Raw genomic sequence first — 20,059 nt, 5'->3', positions numbered from 1 at the left:
AATTTACACAACTGCACATAAAATACAAAATAAATAATTAAAAGAAGGAAGGAAGGAAGGAAGGAAGGAAGGAAGGAAGGAAGGAAGGAAGGAAGGAAGGAAGGAAAAGAAAAAAAGAGAAGAGAAGAGAAGAGAAGAGACGAGACGAGACTTTGGTGGCGCACGCCTTTAATCCCAGCACTCAGGAGGCAGAGGCAGGTGGATCTCTGTGAGTTTGAGGCCAGCCTGGGCTAGAGTGAGTTCTAGGACAGCCAGGGTTTAACAGAGAAACCCTGTCTCAAACAACAACTACAACAAAAAAGAAGAGCCAGTGGCATAAGTCAATGCCAAGGAAAGAAAATGGAAGTATTTGGACCAATGATGACTTCTTTCAAAGGAACTGAAACAAGTGCCAGTCAGAACCAGTAAGGGTTTTAAACTCCTGTAAGATACCCCATCCCCCAAACACCAAGTTTCAAAGGCTAACAGAACCATTCTAGTAGGCTTCTCGGTCCTGGGCTGCACTAGTCCTGACACCACAGAATTCCAACTCACCCTTATCCACTTAGATACACTTGTCTGGGCCAGGGAGAAGGCTCAGTAGTAAAAGGGAATAAACAGACTCACAAGCCTGGTGACCTGAGTTTAATCTCTGTAACCCACAATGGAAGGAGAGAAACAACTCCTAAAAGTTATCCTCTGACCTCTGCCTGAGTGCTGTGGCATACGAGCATCCACATTCACTCACATCACACATACAACAATGAGACAGTGAGGCAGGGGTGAATCATGAAAAGAGGGTTACGGAAGACTACTTTTGAGACAGGAAGATGGAAAGTTCTCGAGGGTAGTCTCTTAGAATTGTGCATAGGGCCCTGAAGAGCCTTCTGTGCCAGAATGAGGAGGTCTTTGGATAGGACAAGACTGAAACTTCTCCCACTAAGAGGTTCAGTAACTAGAAAGGCAAGGTCAAGGTGCTAGTCCTTGAACCCACTTACCCTTCTAATATCCCACGCCCACCTGGATTCCCGGTCAGTCCCCACCACTAGCTAGGGTTTGGAGAACTCATACTCACATGGTGTTAATAATCTTGATGAAGATGCTGCAGTCCTGGAGCTGCAGCACCGTCTCTATTGGGTCAGCCACATGCAGACTGTTCACCTACAAGCCAAAGGAAAGAGTCTGGTGAGAGTACTTACAATGCCCAAAGTAGTCCACTGCTCCATTGCCATGCTGGCATGGCGCATTCCCTTAATCCCAGCACTCGGGAGGCAGAGACAGGTGGATCTCTGTGAGTTCAAGACCAGCCTGATCTACAAAGAGAGTTCCAGAATAGCCAGGGCTACATAGAAACCCTGTCTCGAAAACAACAAAAACAAAACAATGCCAGAAGCATGGGGTTCACAACATGTTTCAGATGCTGGCACCACTCTGCTCACTGTGAGTGCCTACACTTGTAGGCTACAACAACAAAAGGCACAGGTTGATTGCACTTTTTTTTTTTTAAAGATAAAGTCTCACTAGGCTGTCGAAAATGTTTAATCTTCCAATTTCTACTTCATGGATGCTGGGGGAGATGGGTGGGTGGGGAGGTATTTGCAAGCGTATGCTACACCAAGCCAAGATTTTTAATCTATACCCACTCACCCAGTGAATGTGCCCATACACAGCCACCTAAAGCAAATCAAAGATCAGGCTTTTACCTGTAATAGCCCATTATAAGAGCTCTCCTAGGGGTCCTAGGACCCACAGCATGCTAAATACAATATAAAGACCTAGGTCTAGCAAGATGACTCAGAAGGTAACTACACCTGCTGCCAAGCCTAATGACTTCAGTTTGATCCTCAGAACCCACAAGGAGACCAGACTTCAGCTGGTCTTCTCTGACTTCCATTTGTACATGTGTGGACACACACTAAACAAATAATGTAAAAATAACAAATGTTTACAAATATACACTTTAGTCTGAGGGGAGGAGGAAGAAATAATGAAAAAACAAAGTAAGTTATTTTTTAAAAAGGGAAAGAGCAGGAGAGGATAAAACTCAACTCTGATCCAATTGCTGGTTCTTTCTCTTTGGCTTCAAATGACCATCCAGTTCTTAACACTACAAAATTCACCAAGGGACAAATATTTCAAGTACATAGGATATCCAACAGCATTTGCAGTTAACTTCTATAGGGAAGTCTATATGAATTTCACAAGCACTTGGACTCCAGTTTACCTCTATTACCATGGGGATTACTAATGAACTGTCGTTGTAGTACAAAGAGGGTTGAAAGACAAAGTCCACTTAGATGAGGCTGTTCTAACAATTTCAGAATGTGGCTATATGCAATTAGCTAGAAGCTATCGCTTATAAATGTGCTCTTTAAAGAGCAATGGGCTAAGATCCAGTGAGATGGCTCAGTGGCTAAAGGTGCTTGTTGCCAAGCCTGATAACCTGAGTTCAACCTCCAGGTCCAACAGGGTAAAAAAAAGTCTGACTCTGCACACAGGTACTCATGCACATACAAAGTACATGTCTAAAACTATTTCTGAAGTAGTGATAATCTCAGCTCCTGGGAAGCTGAGGAAAGAGCATCACTGGTGGTTCCAGGACAGCGTGGGCTACACAGCAAGACCCCATCTTTCATATACATGTTATCTTGAATGAAAACAAATGAGTAGGGACTGAAGGGGATGGCTGAGCAGTTAGAGCTGCTGCTCCAGAGGACCTGGGTTCAATTCCAATATCCACATGGCAGTTTACAAACATCTGTAAACTCCAGTCTCAAAGGATCTAACATCCTACTCTGGCCTCCTCAGGCACCAGGCTACAAAATAACTATACACATAAAAATAAACTGAATTTTTTTAAAAATTAAAATAATAAGGGGCTGAAAAGATGGCTCAACAGAGAAGACCATGCTTCTGGAGGACCCAAGTCAATTTCAGGCAGCTCACTGTCAGGTCCAAAGCCCCACCCCAACTCTTCATAGTCCCTCCCCACAAAATGGCAGTGCTGGTTGTCCTACACAGAAAGATTGTTACTGTGTAAAAAGCAGACCTCTCAAGGTGTTTCTGTGGATCAGAAACCACTGTTAATTCTCCAGTAACCTCCTTAATCTTCCCCTAAAGGTCAACTGGCTCTAAGAATCTAGTTCTGGACAGCCTGTATCTGTCCAGAACTCCATCCTACTGACTGTCATATAAAATCTGCTTGCTTTTCTGCTATTTGCTCTTCTTTCTGCCCCCACCCCTAGAGATGACCTTGGCAGTTTGATCTCTAATAAATCTTTCTGTCTGTCCATGGAGCAGTCTAGCTCTAAAGTTTCTCTGCAAGATTGCTTATACTTGGTGTCTGAAACATGGGAGGGACATTAAACCCCCCAGAAAAGGTCCTGTCCCTCCCTAGCTGAACCAAACTGCCAATTTTGACCCTCCTGTGTTCAGATCATTTGCTTCTGCTGGCTCCTGCCACCCCCCATTTTCAACTCCAACATTTAGAGTCCACTTGTTCAACTGCTTCTCCTCCACCTACTCTAACCACTCCACTCTCCGCACCTCCTCAGTGTCTCACTTGGAGCTACCTGCTGTCTCTCAGCTCATATAGTCTACCACGAAATCGTGCTGGAGTCAGGCAGCTCTTTTTGGGTGTCCCATCACAGAGGAGAGAGGCCCTCCACTGATCCTGGGCATCTCTTCGATAAGTCTCTAGGTCCACCTGGGGACAGACACCCTGAACTGAAATTCTTGTCAACACAACACTTACCCCCTAAAGTCTAAATTTCCTTGCTCTGCTCCTGACTCCCTCCCCACCTGTCTCTCAGCTCCCTCCTGGAGCTTGCTGCCTCTAACCATGGCTAATCACTTGGGTCTTTACTATGTTCAACTACAGGCTTCTACATTTGTTTTGTTCTGTTTCTGGTTTGTTTGTTTTTTTTTTTTTTCCACCCAAGACAGGGTTTCTCTGTGTAGCTGGCTGTCCTGGAAGTATCTCTGTAGACCAGACTGGTCTCCAATTTAGAGATCTGTCTGCCTCTGCCCTAAGTACTGGGATTAAAGGTGTGTGACTGCCCGATTCTAAAAAAATTTTAGATAAGGAACACATTTGATGAATAAGGCTTATGAATTCCTCAGGTCCATCCAGGCTAGCAAAAACTGACTTGAAGAGGTATGTCTACTTCTCTGTCTTTGCTAAGTTTGCTAAGCGTGAACTATTTGGATAAACTGAGTCATACAAGAAACTGATATTCTGTAAAGGTACACGATGAAAAGATCAGGAAAGTAAGGTTCCCAGTCTCTCTGTGGGCTATATTTATGGTTTCAAGTTTTATTTTGATGCTAAGGGATCTTCAATTCAATTTTTAGGGCTCAAACTTAACAGGTATAAAACTATATAACCCTAACCTTATAAAAGGTACCACCTTGTTATAAACTGCTAAAGATAATTCAGACATGCAAGTCAATGGTGAGCCACCTTATAAATGATCTAAGTTTTTAATGTGCTCAGAACTATGCTTGTAGTCATGCTAGTACAAATTAATTCATCTACAAGGATAAGCTTTAGCCTTGTCAAGGTTAAGCCTAAAACAATTAACTGAAAATAAGTAAAATTTATTTTGTCAGGTATACTTACATTATGATTTTTATATGATGGTCCTCAAACCCCACAGAAAAATGCTGAATATAGCATTAAACTTTTCAAAATGTATGTAAGCTTCAGGAACTGCAACTTGGATATAGCATTAAACTTTTCAAAATGTATGTAAGCTTCAGGAAATTGCAACTTGGATCACCTGTCACAAGTCAAAGGGCTGAGGATCCCTTGCCTGATAAGCGAGTACTCCTCCTGTCAGTCAATAGCTTGAGTTTCCTCCTACTGCCTGGGGATCCCTGAGGGTGGGCTCTTTCCTTGCCCTAGTCTTGGAACTGATTTCCACATCCCACCCACCAGGACCAGGAGACAGGCCTGGAAGTTCCAAGTGTATATCCCAGATAAAGATCTCCCTAAGCTCTTCAACTTTACCTTCTACCCTCGTCTATATCTGTCCCAACAAATTTCCACTCAGACAACAGACACTATCGAGGAATCAACTGTGGCCCTGAAACTGCTCCCCAAAACAGCTTACCTCACTAGGCCCAGAAAAGCCCTGGACTTGATGAAAGCCAATGTTAAAGAGACCTGGCCTGCATTCTTCAGTGGACTTCAAGACGATCCTGTGGTCTCACCTTGGGCCTCTGTCTCCTTCCCCTCCTCTGTCCACTGGTCTCTATCCTTCCCATAACAATGTAATTGTGTTCTGTCACTTCAGGTTCTTTCAGGTGAAATTACCTGATTTGATAGGCTAGTAAACCAGATGCCTACCATTCCCTGCTGGCTTGAGTGTCTGCTTTGGACCAGCCTTCCAGACCCTTCTAAGTCTCAAGCCTCCAATTAACAGATAGAAGGTACAGAAGAGAGAGATGCTGGGCGGTGGTGGCGCACGCCTTTAATCCCAGCTCTTGGGAAGCAGAGGCAGGCGGATCTCTGTGAGTTCGAGGCCAGCCTGGGCTACAGAGTGAGTTCCAGGAAAGGTGCAAAGCTACACAGAGAAACCTTGTCTTGAAAATAAACAAATGAATAAATAAATAAAATAAATAAAAAATAAAGAAGAGAGAGACTACATCACCCCTTATTATCAACAAAAGCCCCCTTACTCATAACCACCTCTAATTTCAGCTTCAGGAGAATCCAACATCTCTGGTCTCCACACGCACCAGCACTACCTGCGCCCCCCACCCCAATACACATAACTAAAAATAATAAAAATAAAATTTAAAATTAAAATGAAGCAGATATAAAACTTCTTTTATAAAGGTTAACTTAACAGCATTATAAAATTAAGAAGATTTAGAAGATCCATTCAACTTTAGAAAGGACAGTATTTATCTCAGTTAAGCACTTTTACATTAAGAACAATTTTTAGAGGCAGGTGTGGCAGTGCACACCTAATCTCAGCACTGGAGAAGTTCAGGAAGGTGAGTCAGGATTTCAAGCCCTGCCTCAGCTACACAGTGAGTTCAGGGCCAGACAGGACTATATGGGAGTCTGTTTAAAAGAACAAACCTTTTAGACTGGACCCAAATTCCCACAGGCTAAAAGATGTGCTGTATCTGTTTAGTACTAAGGATTAAGGCAGTGCTTCCACAGGCTAGGCAAGCACCCCATCTTCCTGAACTATACCCCTAGTCCTCCCACTGAAGGCTTAAAGGCAACATATTTATATTACCTTTTGGGGGAAAAAACCTTCAAAGGGAATGAATGCTTGTTCACTAACAAGATGAAAAAATTTCACACCAATTAGCTGACTTAAAGTCATTTAAGGAATCTAGACTCATCACTTCTATCCATTAAGTGATAATTCAGAAACAGTTCCGTGCATAATTTTCTTCTGGTTATTTGCTCTAGGATGGGAAACCCTTCAAAGTTGAGGTTATTCCATCTCTAGCCAGAGTGTAGACATCAGTGTGAGGACACAGCTTACTGGATAACCCAATCATTGCCTAGTAAGGTCTGCAACAATCTATCACTACCTACTACTTATAAATAGTTCCAAACTGGGTTGGGGATTTAGCTCAGTGGTAGAGCGCTTGCCTAGCAAGTGCAAGGCCCTGGGTTCGATCCTCAGCTCCAAAAAAAGAAACAAGTTTCAAAGTACATTTTAATTAAACAAAATATAAATTTTGGAAGGAAAAAAACTTTCACCAATAGCATTTTAATACATTCACTTTCAGCATTATGATTTTTTATTTTTAGGGGAGGGCTTCTTTTTTTTCTTTTTTGATTTTGTTTTTTGAGACAGGGTTTCCCTGTGTACTCCTGTCCTATAACTCGCTTTGTAGACCAGGCTGGCCTCAAACTCACAGAGATCTGCCTGCCTCTGCCTCCAGTGCTGGGACTAAAGGTGTGTGCGCCACCACCGATTCTTGTTGTCTCAAAACAGTGCTAAACATGGAAACCAGGACCTGGTAAATGTAGACGCGTGCCCCTCCACCAAGCTACACCTCTATAGCCTTGACAAAATTAGCTTTTTGGAGGGGAGCTTCTGGGGTCCCAAATTAAGAGTTTAGCACTTGCTAGTGAGTGCTCAATATGCAACTATAGTCTCAGCACTGACAAAAGTGTTTTTCTTCTAGTCTTTCCTCTAGGAAATTATTGTAAAGATTTATTTTTTATTATGTGTATAATATGTAGCTGCATGAATTTATGTTCAGCACGTACCCTCCAAGATCAGAGGGCATCAGAGCCCCTAGACCTGGGGTTATAGGCAATTTGTAAGCTGCCTAGTATGAGTACTGGGAATCAAACTCTGGTCCTCTGTAAAAACAGTGAGCGCTCTTAACTGGTGAGCCATCCCCCACCTCCGCCTCTCTAGGCAAATTTTTAAAACACAGTTTTTTGTTTTTTTTCTTCAAAGATTTATTCATTATGTATACAGTGTTCTGTCTGCATGTACCCCTGCAGGCCAGAAGAGGGCACCAGATCTCACTACAGATAGTTGTGAGCCACCATGTGGTTGCTGGGAATTGAACTCAGGACCTTTGGAAGAACAAGCAGTGCTCTTAACCTCTGAGCCATCTCTCCAGCCCCTTAAAACACAGTTTTAATTATCAAATATATGTATAAAATATATACACACAGAATATATATTCTGTGTGTGACTGCATATATGATGTGTTGTGTGTACACGGGCACACGATCCATGGTATATGTGAAAACTTGGGCTCTCATGTTTCTTCTCCTCCTCCTTCTCTCTTCTTCTTCTTCTTTTTTGGTTTTTCAAGATAGAGTTTCTCTGTGTAGCTTTGCACCTTTCCTGGAACTCGCTTTGTAGACCAGGTTGGCCTCGAACTCACAGAGATCCGCCTGGCTCTGCCTCCCGAGTGCTGGGAAACTCATGTTTCTTCTTTATCATTGAGCCTTCCCTCCAACCCTATTATATCTTATACCATTCTTTTCACATAATAAAAGCCTTGTTTCAAACTGCTATTTTATAAAATTAATTCATAAGTGTTTTACCTCCTTGTATGTAGGTACATGACCTTAGGAGGTCAGAAGAAGTTGGATACCCTGGAATTAGAGTTATAGAAGGTTCTGAGCCACCATGTGACTGGTGAGGACCAAACCTGGGTCCTCTGCAAGAGCAGCAGCAAATGTTCTTAACTGCTGAGCCATCTCTCCACTCCTGTTAAGTAAATCTGAAAAAAAGCCAGTCTTCTATCTGTTCTAACAAGACTAGCTTTGGATGGTGTGAAGGCTGCCAGTGAACTCTACTCTCCTCTACTGGGAAAAGTCAACGAAGCATTTGCAGAAAAACCAGGACTCGTCAATGACAAATCCTGCTATGAAAATCATTGGCTGATCAAGAACACTGAGCAAACATTCAGAACTGGATGAAATAGTGAGTAAAGATGCACACTGAGAAATATGTGCATTACACAAGGACTGAGCGTGGCACCCATTCAAGCTAGTAAAAAGTGACTTGCTTCAGCACTGTTGTCTTAACTTAGAGTATCTATGATAAAAAGTGGTTATACGAATTCTGTACTTTAGGATAACAATGTTATCCTAAGTCTCACATAATATTGTAACTCATTTGCATTTATCTCTGGATTTGGGTAAAGACTTTATGATCTTCCCACTGGGAGTGCAGGAAAGCATGTGTCAAGTTAAGGACAACACTGTCTTAATTTTACGATATGCTACATCTGCTGCTGCTATTTTAATTCAGTGAAGCAACAGCTTTGCAGCACACTAAGGAACAAATAAAATATTCGCCTTCATTTTAAAAAGGAGGAAGAGGAGGAAACAGAATAATGGAAGCAGACAGAAATATAATAAAGAGAGGAAGACATTCAAAGATTAGGTCTTTGAAGACCAAAGTTCCTGCCAATGTGGCCATCAAGGTTCAGAGTCAGTCCTTTAGACAGAATAGTATACAGCCTGGTGTGGTAGTGCAACCTTTGACCCTAGCACTCAGGAGGCAGAGGCAGACAGAACTCTTAAGTTCCAGGCCAGGCAAGGCTAGCTACATAGTGAGACCCTGTCACACACAAAAAGAAAAGTATACAGAACAAATGAGAGTGGGTTTGCACACTGTCCCAATGTTCTGTTCTATGACCAAAAGGAATACCTCAGAGAAGCCTGACTTGAGCTACAAGTTATCACTGTCAGCAGTATCTTTGGCAATATATGAAAAATTACCTGGTCTGCAAATCAGAAGACTTTGCAGAGCCCTGGCTCATAGAACATTCTACAGGAAACTGAAGACGTACAGAAAAAAAAAAAAAAAAAAAAGAAAAGAAAAGAAAAAAGAAAAGAAAAGAAAGAAAGCTTCTTACCCAAGCGAGGAGTGTGGCTGCTCGGGTGGCATGGAGTGTCATCTTGGCGATCCCAGTTAGTCACTCCAATGCACCTGGAACCCAGGAAAAGAAGTATGGTTAATAAATCAGATATATCCAATCGATGAATAGAAGAAAATCAGTTCCATTTACCACCTCTGAATAGCACTCAACACACTAAGGTAGCACAGAAATTCTGAGACTTCAGAGTAGACTCATAAATTATTTAAAGCTTATACTGTCAAGGCGGACTGCAAAGAATCATGTACTCAACTGAATGTTCTCACTCAGTTGATGGAAAACAACATTCAAAGTTGGTCTGCAGCCCTGCTCTTTGGGACATAGTACCTTCAACAAGGAACAAGCATGGTTTTGTAAACTGGCCAGGGTCTGAATACTAATTATATGGGACCATGATCATGTGACTTTTAGACAATTAACATAACCTCTTTTTATCTGCTTCTTCATCTGCAAAATGAATTCATATAAACCTCCCTGCCTTACTGTAGTAATGCAATTAACACAGTGCCTGGCACATGATAGGTGAAATCAATCATAAATGATTTCTGTTCTTAAATAAAAGTTGATTTCTGGTTCTGTTTTACAACCAAGTCCTTAGTCTTGGAGATCTGCCTGTCTCTGCCTTCTCAGCACTGAGACTAAAGAGAAAACCATAACACCTAGCTTTTAGGTGGGTACTGGAGCTATGAACTCAAGTTCGTTTGATTGGGCAGCAGAACTTTACCTGCTGAGGCATCTCCCCATCACTGCCCTACCCTGCAGAGAACATTTAGTGTAACATTAGGCATTTGTTCTAGTATTCCCCCAATTCCTGTTTCCCCTGGGAATCTCCATTTGCCTGCCAACAGACCTATGGGATCACAGACTGGAGTATTTCCCAGCACCTCCTATCAGCCACCATGATCCCCACAATCTGAGAGCACAACTGTCCTCTCCCACCTGCTGCACAATTGCCCACTACATCACTACTCTAGAAGGATGAAGAACAGAAAGGCCTTTCACCCATACAGCTCTACAAATATTAGCATCTCTTATAATGTAAGGTCGGTGGAACCAAAAGATGCTAAGTGCTTTCTGAATGCAAAGTACTGGCCAAAAAGAAAGATACAATTTTTGCCAATAAGGTACTCAATCAAATAATGAAGAGATTCATAATCTGGTAATTCACTTCCCATTACTGCTGTGGGATGTTCTGTATGGCAAACGTGTTGTTCTGATTGGTCAATAAATAAAACACTGATTGGCCAGTGGCTAGGCAGGAAGTATAGGCGGGACTAACAGAGAGGAGAAAAGAAAGAACAGGAAGGCAGAAGGAGTCACTGCCAGCCACCGCCAGGACAAGAAACATGTGAAGACACCGGTAAGCCACTAGCCACGTGGCAAGGTATAGATTTATAGAAATGGATTAATTTAAGCTATAAGAACAGTTAGCAAGAAGCCTGCCATGGCCATACAGTTTGTAAGCAATATAAGTCTCTGTTTACTTGGTTGGGTCGGCGGCTGTGGGACTGGTGGGTGACAAAGATTTGTCCTGACTGTGGGCAAGGCAGAAAAACTCTAGCTACACATTACCCCTTGGAACTTCCCATCCAAGTGTTCTGTACTCATCAACCAACCAAAAAAAGTGTGTCCTTAGTTGATACTTGTTTTTCCTGTCCTGAAAACTACATGGGAAACAGAAGACAATGACATCATCACTGCCTTTCAGGGGTTTTTAGGAGGATAAGGAGTAAAATTAAACATACCTGAATCACTAACAGAAGAAAATAATTAAGTATTAACTATAAGTAAATGCTAATTATAACTAGCTACTGCCTGACCCTGCAAACCCCAGCACTTAATACAACTGCCCGTCACATCAGTGTCAGACTGAGAAATAAACGATTTACATGGTCTTTGGTGGGCACAAGTAAGGTTTTCTCAGAAGAGCAGGTATGCTAAGGGGCCCATGTGTTCCTCAGTCCTGAATGATTTCCCAAGTATGGCCTGTCTGTGAGCACTGACTGACTGACCAGGGACAGGATGATCTCAACCAGTGTAATGAAACTGGGCTTTCCTGGGGGAGCTGGCCAGCCTACAGCTTGAGAGACCAGGCCCAGCCTACAGGATGAAAGTGGCAACAATCAACTGCTCACCTAGGGTACTGGTCAGGGTTATAGCTCAGTGTGAAATGTTTACCTAACCTGTGTAAGTCCTGGGTCTAATTCCCAGCACTGCAGAAAAGTCTCTGTAATCTTCAATAACAGGGCAAATGTAGCTTAGATCTCTTCCCAAATCCTCACTACTCAGAAATTTTCTTTGCAACAGAAGATAAATCTAGCCCAAAGAAGGTTTAAACAACCTCTTTCCTTTATCTCAGAGGCAAAATTTATAACCCCCAGTGTCCTCCCCAGAAGAAACTATCTAAACTAGTTCACTGCTCAAGATATCTTGCATCAAGGTCAAATGCCTTTCTCTGAGGTCCCCAGGCACAGAAATAGGAATCCAATACTCAACACTAGGGACTTCTGAAAGATCTTGTCATCAGGCCAGCAAAGAACAGTTCAAGACACCAGAGTGCAGCTTTAAGAAGGCACAGCCACTGGCTGGCAGTGACGGCTTTTGTGAATAACAATGACTGAAACCAGTGGCACAGACAGTGCTTAGCCTGGGACTACAGCTTTAAGCAGACTTGGCATAGCAGCCAAGGGCTCTCCGCCAGAGCACCATCCTCTCCACCCTCCCTCTGAAATCCGAGGCAGGCCCCACCCAGAAGACTGGGTGATGGTGATGGAAAAACAGATCCCTTCAATTGTAGCCTTCTGTGTACCGTTTCACAGGATCTGAGACTCACCCCAACTCAATCTGACTGGGCATGTACACATCCACTCAAAGATCCACGCATCCACAACAAAATCCAGACAGTAGGCCAGGACCCTGAACTTCAGAGTTCCCATAAACCTGATTCTTTGAAAATGATATGTACCCACAATCTAAAACTGAGCCTTCCCAAAGCTGATCAAGTACTCTCTTTCTTCCCCATTCCAAGGGAGACAGAGAAAAGCAGTGATCTTGCAAATGTATGGTCCCCTCTGTCCTCTTTACACTTCCCAAGCTTCCATAATATAGTTCCCTATAGCATGGCCACTTTCCACACCTACAAGAACTCCCATGTCCACAAAAGATGCATCAGAAAGAGGAGAGTGACACTAAAGACATAGCTGCCCCTGGCCTTGCTCTCTGGGTCTGAAGGAGTTAAAGACTAGCCAATGGTTTCCCACAAGGGCTGAGGCTAATGTAAACCACCTGCAAGATGCAAGGAGCAGACCGGAGGGTCAGGTTGCTGAGCTCTGGGGGTCTCTTCTGAAAAAACTAGTTTCAGGAGAAACCAAATGATATGCCAGAGGGTCTGAGAGGCAGCACGACTCCTCCTGTTCCACCCTCAGCCTGAGTTCCAGCTCCCTCTTAGCAGCTGTCTGCCTGAATACCACCACCTTAACTCAAGATAACACCACAGTGAACTTTGATCTAGGGAGCTACTAATTGGTTCTAACTTATGGGCCCCTGCAAATACTGAACCCTCATTATTTTACTGTTCCTACTCCCAGAATCTCAGGGCCATAGAGACTTCCAACTCAAGGAGTCATTCCTGAAACCCCACCCCAGCCCCAACTCAAAGGTTCCAAAGGCCCAGAGACTCACAGCTAAGAAAATGGCTCCCTCATCTGTCTGCCCAAGTACAGGAGCAAAACTTACCACCACTTACTCTGGGAGCCAACCTGCCCATAGCTGTAAATATTCCAGGCTCTTGAACCCCTCTCTAAAAGAGATACCCTTTCCTCCACCTAAGCACATCTGCATTCACCAAACACTGATGTTGGGAGTTCCTCTAGGAGGAATACATCAAGAGACACAGGCAAATAACCATTTCGACCTTACTTGCTTGGTATGTTACCCTAGAGGGTCTCGGCAAAGGTCAAGATCCCTTGATAAAATATTACAAGGGAGGCTGAGACAGAAGGATTGCTTGAACCCAGTCTAAAATAAATTAAGCCAGGTGTGGTGGTCCATGCCTTCAATCCTGGCTCTCAAGAAGCAGACAAGCACATATCTTTGAGTTTGAAACCAACCTGACACACATACCAAGTTCCAGGGCAGTCAGGGTGACATAGTGAAATCCTGTACAAAAAAAAGGAGCTGTCTTGCTAGTGTATCCTCTGAAAAGCCCCCCCCCCCCCCACACACACACACACACTTGGGTTGGAGAAATGGCTCAGGTAGTTAAAAGTGCTGGCTGTTCTTCCAGAGGACCCAAGTTCAATTCCCACATGGCAGCTCACAACTGTCTGTAACTCCAGTTCCAGGTTACCCAACACCCTCATGCAGGCAAAACACCAATGCACATAAAAAAGCCAACAACTACTCCATGAGATGTAAATCTTTTCTCTATTCTGGGGGAGAGCCCTGAGTAGGCTATGTGGACCAAATCTAAACAGTTTCTCTGCATTTCTGAAATCAAAGAAATGAGCAGCCCAGCGGTAGTGGTACATGCCTTTAATCCCAGAACTCGGAAGGCAGAGCCAGGTGAATCTCTGAGAGTTTGAGGCCAGCCTGGGTTACAGAGCAAGCTCCAGGACAGGCACCAAAACTACACAGAGAAACCGTCTCAAAAAATAAAACAAAAAAATAATAAAATAAAACAAATGAACTTGCTAGATGAATTCTCTACTAGCTCTAAGGGACTCACTTTGGGCTCAGGCCTCTCCCTCTTCACACAGACCACCCCTCTTTGTAACCTAGATTTTGGCTCACAGTCCTGAGGCTCTAGGAGGAGGAATGAAGAGACAAGACTTCAGGGGAAATCCACATTCCTTGGTTCTTGAAAATTGCTTACTAGTTGTCCTTGATGACTCACACCTCCAGAGCACTTGGAGAGGCTGAGGCAGGAGGACAGATCTGAGTTCTAGGGCAGGCAAGGCCACAGAGCAAGACCCAGTCTCAAAAGGGGGGAGGGGTAATACCTGAAGAGTTAATGACCTAAAAGCTTCAGATGGACTGAGAAACTCCCAAAAATTAAATTGACATGCAAATAACATCCAGGAACTGGGAAGCTGCTGACAAGAAAGTCAAACATCAACCTCCTTCAGTATTTACAACTTTGGGACTGCCGGAGTACAGATCTGGGAGATGGAATCTCCCACCCCCAAGCCCCCTGCATCTCTGCAGTCTCCACTCCCGAGAGACTGTCGCCCTTCATTGTTCTAATTAAAGGACAATCTGCTTCTGCTGAGGTAGGTTTCTTTATTTACACATCGCCTGGGTCAATCCGGAGCTAACAATACGGATACCTACTTCTTTCTCCCATAGTCTGTAAGGTCAAGATCTGAAAGATGTTAACAGAAAGGCTGCAATCGCGAACTAGAACCGCGGCCTATAGGGCATGAGGTGCCCGCGCAAGCGCAAATACACAGCCCTCTGGGGCAGTTCATCAGCACCTACCTCTAGCCACTACATTCCCACACTCTGATCCCTGGCAGCTGACAAAAAGGACAAGTTTTCATTGTCCAACACCACAAACGCACCTAGGACCGACCACACAAGGGAACAGAGAAGCCCTCTAGTCGGCCCCTCTACAGCTCTAGAGCAGGCGCACACACTACTCTCTCCAAACAAAAACACGCTGACATCTACGAAGGGAAAGAAAGGCGCCAACTCCCGGATGTTGGCAAGCTCTGCTGCCAGCGCCTGTTTCTCAGTGTGTTTACTTGCTCTCCCTTTCCTCTCCCTCCCCTTTAAGGATGGCGCAGGAAAAGGAGTTGAGGGAGGATGAACCATCCCAAACCCCCCCCCCGTCTGTTTTTGAACGAGAGAGAGAGAGAGAGAGAGAGAGAGAGAGAGAGAGAGAGAGAGAGAGAGAGAGGTCTTAGTGCTGGGGGTCTTACCGGACTCCTAAAGCCAAACGGTATCTACAGGTTTTAATCCGCCATTAACATTTAAATGTTGAAAGGAGTAAGGGAGGGGGACAGTGGAAAGTAACCCCACACACAAAAGAAAAGTTGTTGGGTTTCTTCTCAGTCGGCCAGGCAGAAGCAATCTTCCTGGCTGACAGCCAGAAGTGCGTCACAGCCAGGAGTCTGCTTTCTTTAAAGCAACAGCGAGCTTCCGCGCGTTCTGGGAGCGACAGCGAAGCCAGGGCTTTGGGGGAGGGGGCACGGCTGCCAGGAGGAGCAAGGCGAAGCCTGCCAGTCCCCAAAAACAGAGCGGGACGCGTGGGGGCAGGGCGCGCGCCAGCAGGCACCGTGGCTGAAGGCAGAGCGCGCGCAGCAGGGCCCGCGGCGGTGGCGTCAACACACAAAGCGCCCCCGCCGCCGCCGCCGCCGCGGCCGGCCTCACCAACCTGAGATGGCCAGGACACTCCCCCTCCGCTGCTTTCCAGCAGGGCTTAAGGCAGCAGTGATGGCCTGTCCGCCTCTGAGACCAGCCCTGTCGGGCAGGCCCAGAGCCGCCGAAGCTAAGGCCAGCCCCTGGCGGGAAACGCGCCCTGCGCAGAGGAAGCCGGGGAGCCGAGCGCCGGGGAGCCGCACAACGCAGGCCTTTTACAGGGGCAGCTTCCTGCGGCGCCGGCGACGGGGGGCGTGTCCGCAGGCACACACAGCCAGCCGCCCGCCGCCCGCCGCCCGCCCGCTCCGCAGCACACAAAGCGCAGGCCTCCTGCCACCGCGTTGCCTGCCCGGGGACTTGGCCACCCTAGCCCGTTCCCTGCGGGAAATCTCTACAGCCTGTACCTTCAGCGTAGCAAGGCCAGGATGTCATGCTGTGCCCGCTCCTCCCACTCAGCCACCCAAACAAGCAACCCAGGCAGATTCTGGCTGCGAAGCGCAGGCCTGCGCTGTCCTGTCCTGGTGGCTGCGCTATTGTTGACTGGAATGGCCGCCAAAATCCCAGCTGTGCTGCCAGAACCTAATCCCCTGTTCCTCTGGACATTTATGGGGAGGGGCTGAGGGGCCAAGGCACAGTTCTGACGATGGCAGGCACTGGCTGGAGCCCTCAACAGACATATAGGCACAGGGATTCATCCCCAGAGTCTGCTGCAACTACATGACTAAAAGAAAAGATGTCTGAGCCAGACAAAACCATGCGGCATTTCCACACGGTGGACAGCCAAAAGTTAAAAGGAATCCCCTCCATTTACAACTAGAAACATTTATTGAAATATGTGCAAGGTATTGCTATTAAGGATTGCTGAAAATACCTATGCAAGAATTATACCCAACATGTGAGGTAGGGTTATAATTCCACAGGTCAGGAATGAACTAAAGCTTTTTGATCAAAGATAGTACATGTTAACTCACACAAAAGATGCAAAGAAACTAACCAGTTTAGAGTAGGGAAGGATTAGAAACTTGAAGTGGTATTTTGATCCGGATCTCAAAGCACCAAAGCAAATTCTCCCTCTAGGGAAGGGAGAAGGCAGAAAGGTGGAGCAGAGAAAGAACAGGTGGAGAGTGAGGTGTGGGGTCAGAAGTGGAAAATCCAAACAAAGGGCTTAGAGGGTTTTTAACCGAGAGCTGTGGTGTGAGCCAGATTTACTTGATAAAGGATTCTCTAGCAGCACCCTGAGTTAGGAAGCTACCCGATAGGTGGGAAAGGTACTGCAGATACAGATGTAGAGTACAACTCGGGTTAAAAGGAGAATGAGAAGCAGCAGGAGACCCAACCCCAGCATGGTGGTGCAGGCCTATAATCTCAGCAATCAGGAGGCAGGGACAGAAGGCAAGGGCAAGGCCAGTCTGGTCTCCTCCTAGAGTTCCAGGCCAGCCAGGGCAGTATCATAAAACCCAAACAAAACAAAACTCGGAGGAACTAGTACAGGGGAAGAAAACATATGGGATGATATGTGAATCAATGTGAGGAGGAGATTAGCCAATGTTTACTAAGTACCTACTAACGTGCCCCAAGCCATTCTACTGACCTAATGTGTACCATTTCATTAGGCTTCGATAACTCTTTATGAAGCAGGTAAATTACAACTCGACTGTAGACATGAAAGAAACTAAGGCACAGAGAGACTGTCATCTTCCACACATCCAGCACTCGTCACTTGCAGCTAAGCCCATAACCCCGGCAAGCCATCTCTGAGCTTCAGACTCCTATGTGAAAGTAAGTTAGAGCCTCCTTTGCTTTAAGGGTATGAGTATTCACTCAGTCACATTTACAAGGTTCTTAGCACACTGATTTTGAGCACATAAAGTGCTGGTGGGTGCTTCACAAAGGTTGGTTCCTACTATCACCAGTGTCCCAGCAGAAGATGGTTTCCCAGTGCTGAAGAAGTTGGAAAAGACGTGGAACGGTATGGTGCCTTTTCCCCACCAGCCCACCTCTTGGCTTTTACTTTATAGGGACACGTCAAATCTCAATCCCCCCAATATTCAACAGTTAACAGTAGTAGATTATTAGAAACAATCACTTGGGGACTTCCTATACTATGTTTTTATGTTTGGATTTTTTTTTTTTTTTAATTTTTTGAGGCAGAGCTTCTCTGTGTAGCCCTGGCTGCCCTAGAACTTGCTCTATAGACCAGGCTGGCCTCGAACTCAAAAAATCTTCTTGCCTCTGCCTCAAGTGCTAGGATTAAAGGCATTTACCACTACAGCCCGGTTGGATTTTTAATAACCATGTACAGGAAGGCAAGATGGCTCAGAAGGTATGCCTGACCTGAGTTGAAGTCCTGGGACCCACATGGCAGAAGAAAACTGACTCCCAAGGGCTGTTCTCTGACACACATTTTTAAAAGTATTTAAACACTGTAATAACCATGTACACTGATCAAAAAAAAAAAAAAACAATCTTATATGTATTTGCACGAAAGTCTTATGTTCCATCTAGAATGCCAACTCCTTAAGGACATACCCCAGTTCCATCTTTATGATCAGCCAGTCTCCAGCTTACCAAGGCTCATTAAATCTGTTCCACTGAACTACATTTGGATGGCAGCCTTCCAAACACAACCTCTAGCCACCAAGGGAATGTGATTGCTCAGTAGAGGAGATAGATGAGGTGGGGATCAGACACAGACCTACCACTGCAGAGACATTGCCTCTCGCAGGCCTACAGTCTGTTCTTACCATACCTTTGTAGTCTGTACTTAGCAACTGCTATTAGTAGAAAGGAAGGCTCATATTCAAAGGACTACCACAAATACAAACTCTCACATTTTATAGACAAGAAAGTGGCAAAAATAATTTAAGGACTGGCGCAATCAACACCCCAGAAATTGTAAGGGGTGAAAATAAAAGGCTTGATAAACTCTCCACCCCATCTCTACAGTCCCATTTGGTACTGTCAGCTCTGAAACTTCACAGCCTAGACAGAATTGATACTGTATCTCCCCATCTTGCTCTTCTCTAAATGCAAGGTAACCGGTTCCAGGTGGACAGCCTTAGAAAGCTTGAAATCGCCTCTGGAATTTCTCTACCAAGTCCTTAAACTTTTAGGCCAACTAACTTATGGGCTAGCCAGGAAGTCTGGCAAATTTCTCCACTACTCTCTCTTCTCCAGTGCAGAACAAAATTACCTTAGCCCCTCCCACCCAAGAAAGATCACTTGGCTAGGGCCTGGTTCTGCAAGCCACTCATTTCACCACAAAGAAGAGGGAGGAGAGGAGTACTGAGAATATTTAAGGAAAGAAAGAGGTTGGGGAGGAGCTGGCGGGTTAGGGAGGAGCTGGCTAGTACAATGCAATGTTGAAGAGTGATGTCTGGTTAGAAGCACACAGGTGTTCTAAAGGGTCTGGTAATATTCCATCTCCCAGTGCAGGCACTAGGCTACAGCATTTTGGTGTTCATTTTATTATTCTTGTTTAAAATATCAGTGCTATAAGCTGGGCGGTGGTGACACACACCTTTAGTCGCAGCACTTGGGAGGCAGAGACAGCAGATCTCTGTGAGTTCGAGGCCAGCCTGGTCTACAGAGTGAGTTCCAGGACAGGCACCAAAGCTACACAGAGAAACCCTGTCTCGAAAAACCAAATATATATAAAAGTGTTGTAAGTTTTAATGTATATCATTCTTTTTTTGCAGTTTAAACAAATGACAGGAAGAAGGCTATGCTATAATTCAGCGGTTGAACACTGTCTAGCATATATGAAGATTAGATGGGATGTCTTGTGTAGAGGAACTGCTCTGGGGACAGATGCAACTGGACCCTAGCTCCAAATTATTGGCTCTAACACTAGCTAGGTGACCTTACACAAGTTATTTAATCTTTCTAATTCTCAGGTTCATTTTCTCTAAAATACAGGTAATCATAGTATTTACCTCATTGAATTAATGTGAGGATTAAAAAGAATGGCAACTGTTTGGTATAATGCTAGTGCTATTATCACAGTAAGAGCAGCAGCAACAATGATGGTCTAGGTATTTATTATGCCAGGATATCAAGTGGCACAGTAAAGACCAGAAGACACTGAACATAATTGTTTTAAAGATCAGAAGGTCTGAGGTTCAGGACTTGGGTAACTTGTTTACATGAGATAGTCTTTTAATTAGGATGTTGTCTACCATGCCCCATTGCTCTAGAGAAGACAGTCATGAATAAATAAAAGCTAGCATATTCTTGCCAGGTGGTGGTGTACGCCTCTAATCCCAGCACTCAGGAGGCAGAAGCAAACGGATCTCTGAGTTCTAGGCTAGCCTGGTCTACAAAGCTAGTTCTA

General features: G+C 44.8%; 1 protein-coding gene across 17 annotated transcripts in view; it reads right to left on the bottom strand.

The window, feature by feature from the left end:
• Numa1 (nuclear mitotic apparatus protein 1) overlaps positions 1-20,059 on the bottom strand; it is a 78,149-nt gene that overhangs the window by 30,704 nt on the left and 27,386 nt on the right. For 6 of the 17 annotated variants that reach the window (XM_006993293.4, XM_076548767.1, XM_076548768.1 and 3 more), the window contains exons 2-3: positions 9,346-9,419; positions 1,055-1,140 (exon numbers count right to left, since the gene is read on the bottom strand). In XM_006993293.4, coding sequence (XP_006993355.1) covers positions 1,055-1,140; positions 9,346-9,387 — 128 coding nt within the window. In that variant the 5' untranslated portion in view covers positions 9,388-9,419. Of the gene's footprint in view, positions 1-1,054; positions 1,141-9,345; positions 9,420-13,488; positions 13,525-15,287; positions 15,621-15,742; positions 16,100-16,130; positions 16,159-20,059 lie in introns of those variants that run through there. The other 11 variants (XM_042280589.2, XM_042280571.2, XM_042280577.2 and 8 more) reach the window with 7 other exon arrangements.

This window comes from Peromyscus maniculatus, chromosome 1 (genome assembly GCF_049852395.1).
Source record: "Peromyscus maniculatus bairdii isolate BWxNUB_F1_BW_parent chromosome 1, HU_Pman_BW_mat_3.1, whole genome shotgun sequence".
NCBI lineage: Eukaryota > Metazoa > Chordata > Mammalia > Rodentia > Cricetidae > Peromyscus > Peromyscus maniculatus.
Note: the sequence above shows the minus strand (reverse complement) of the source record. Positions and strands in the feature narration are given on the sequence as shown.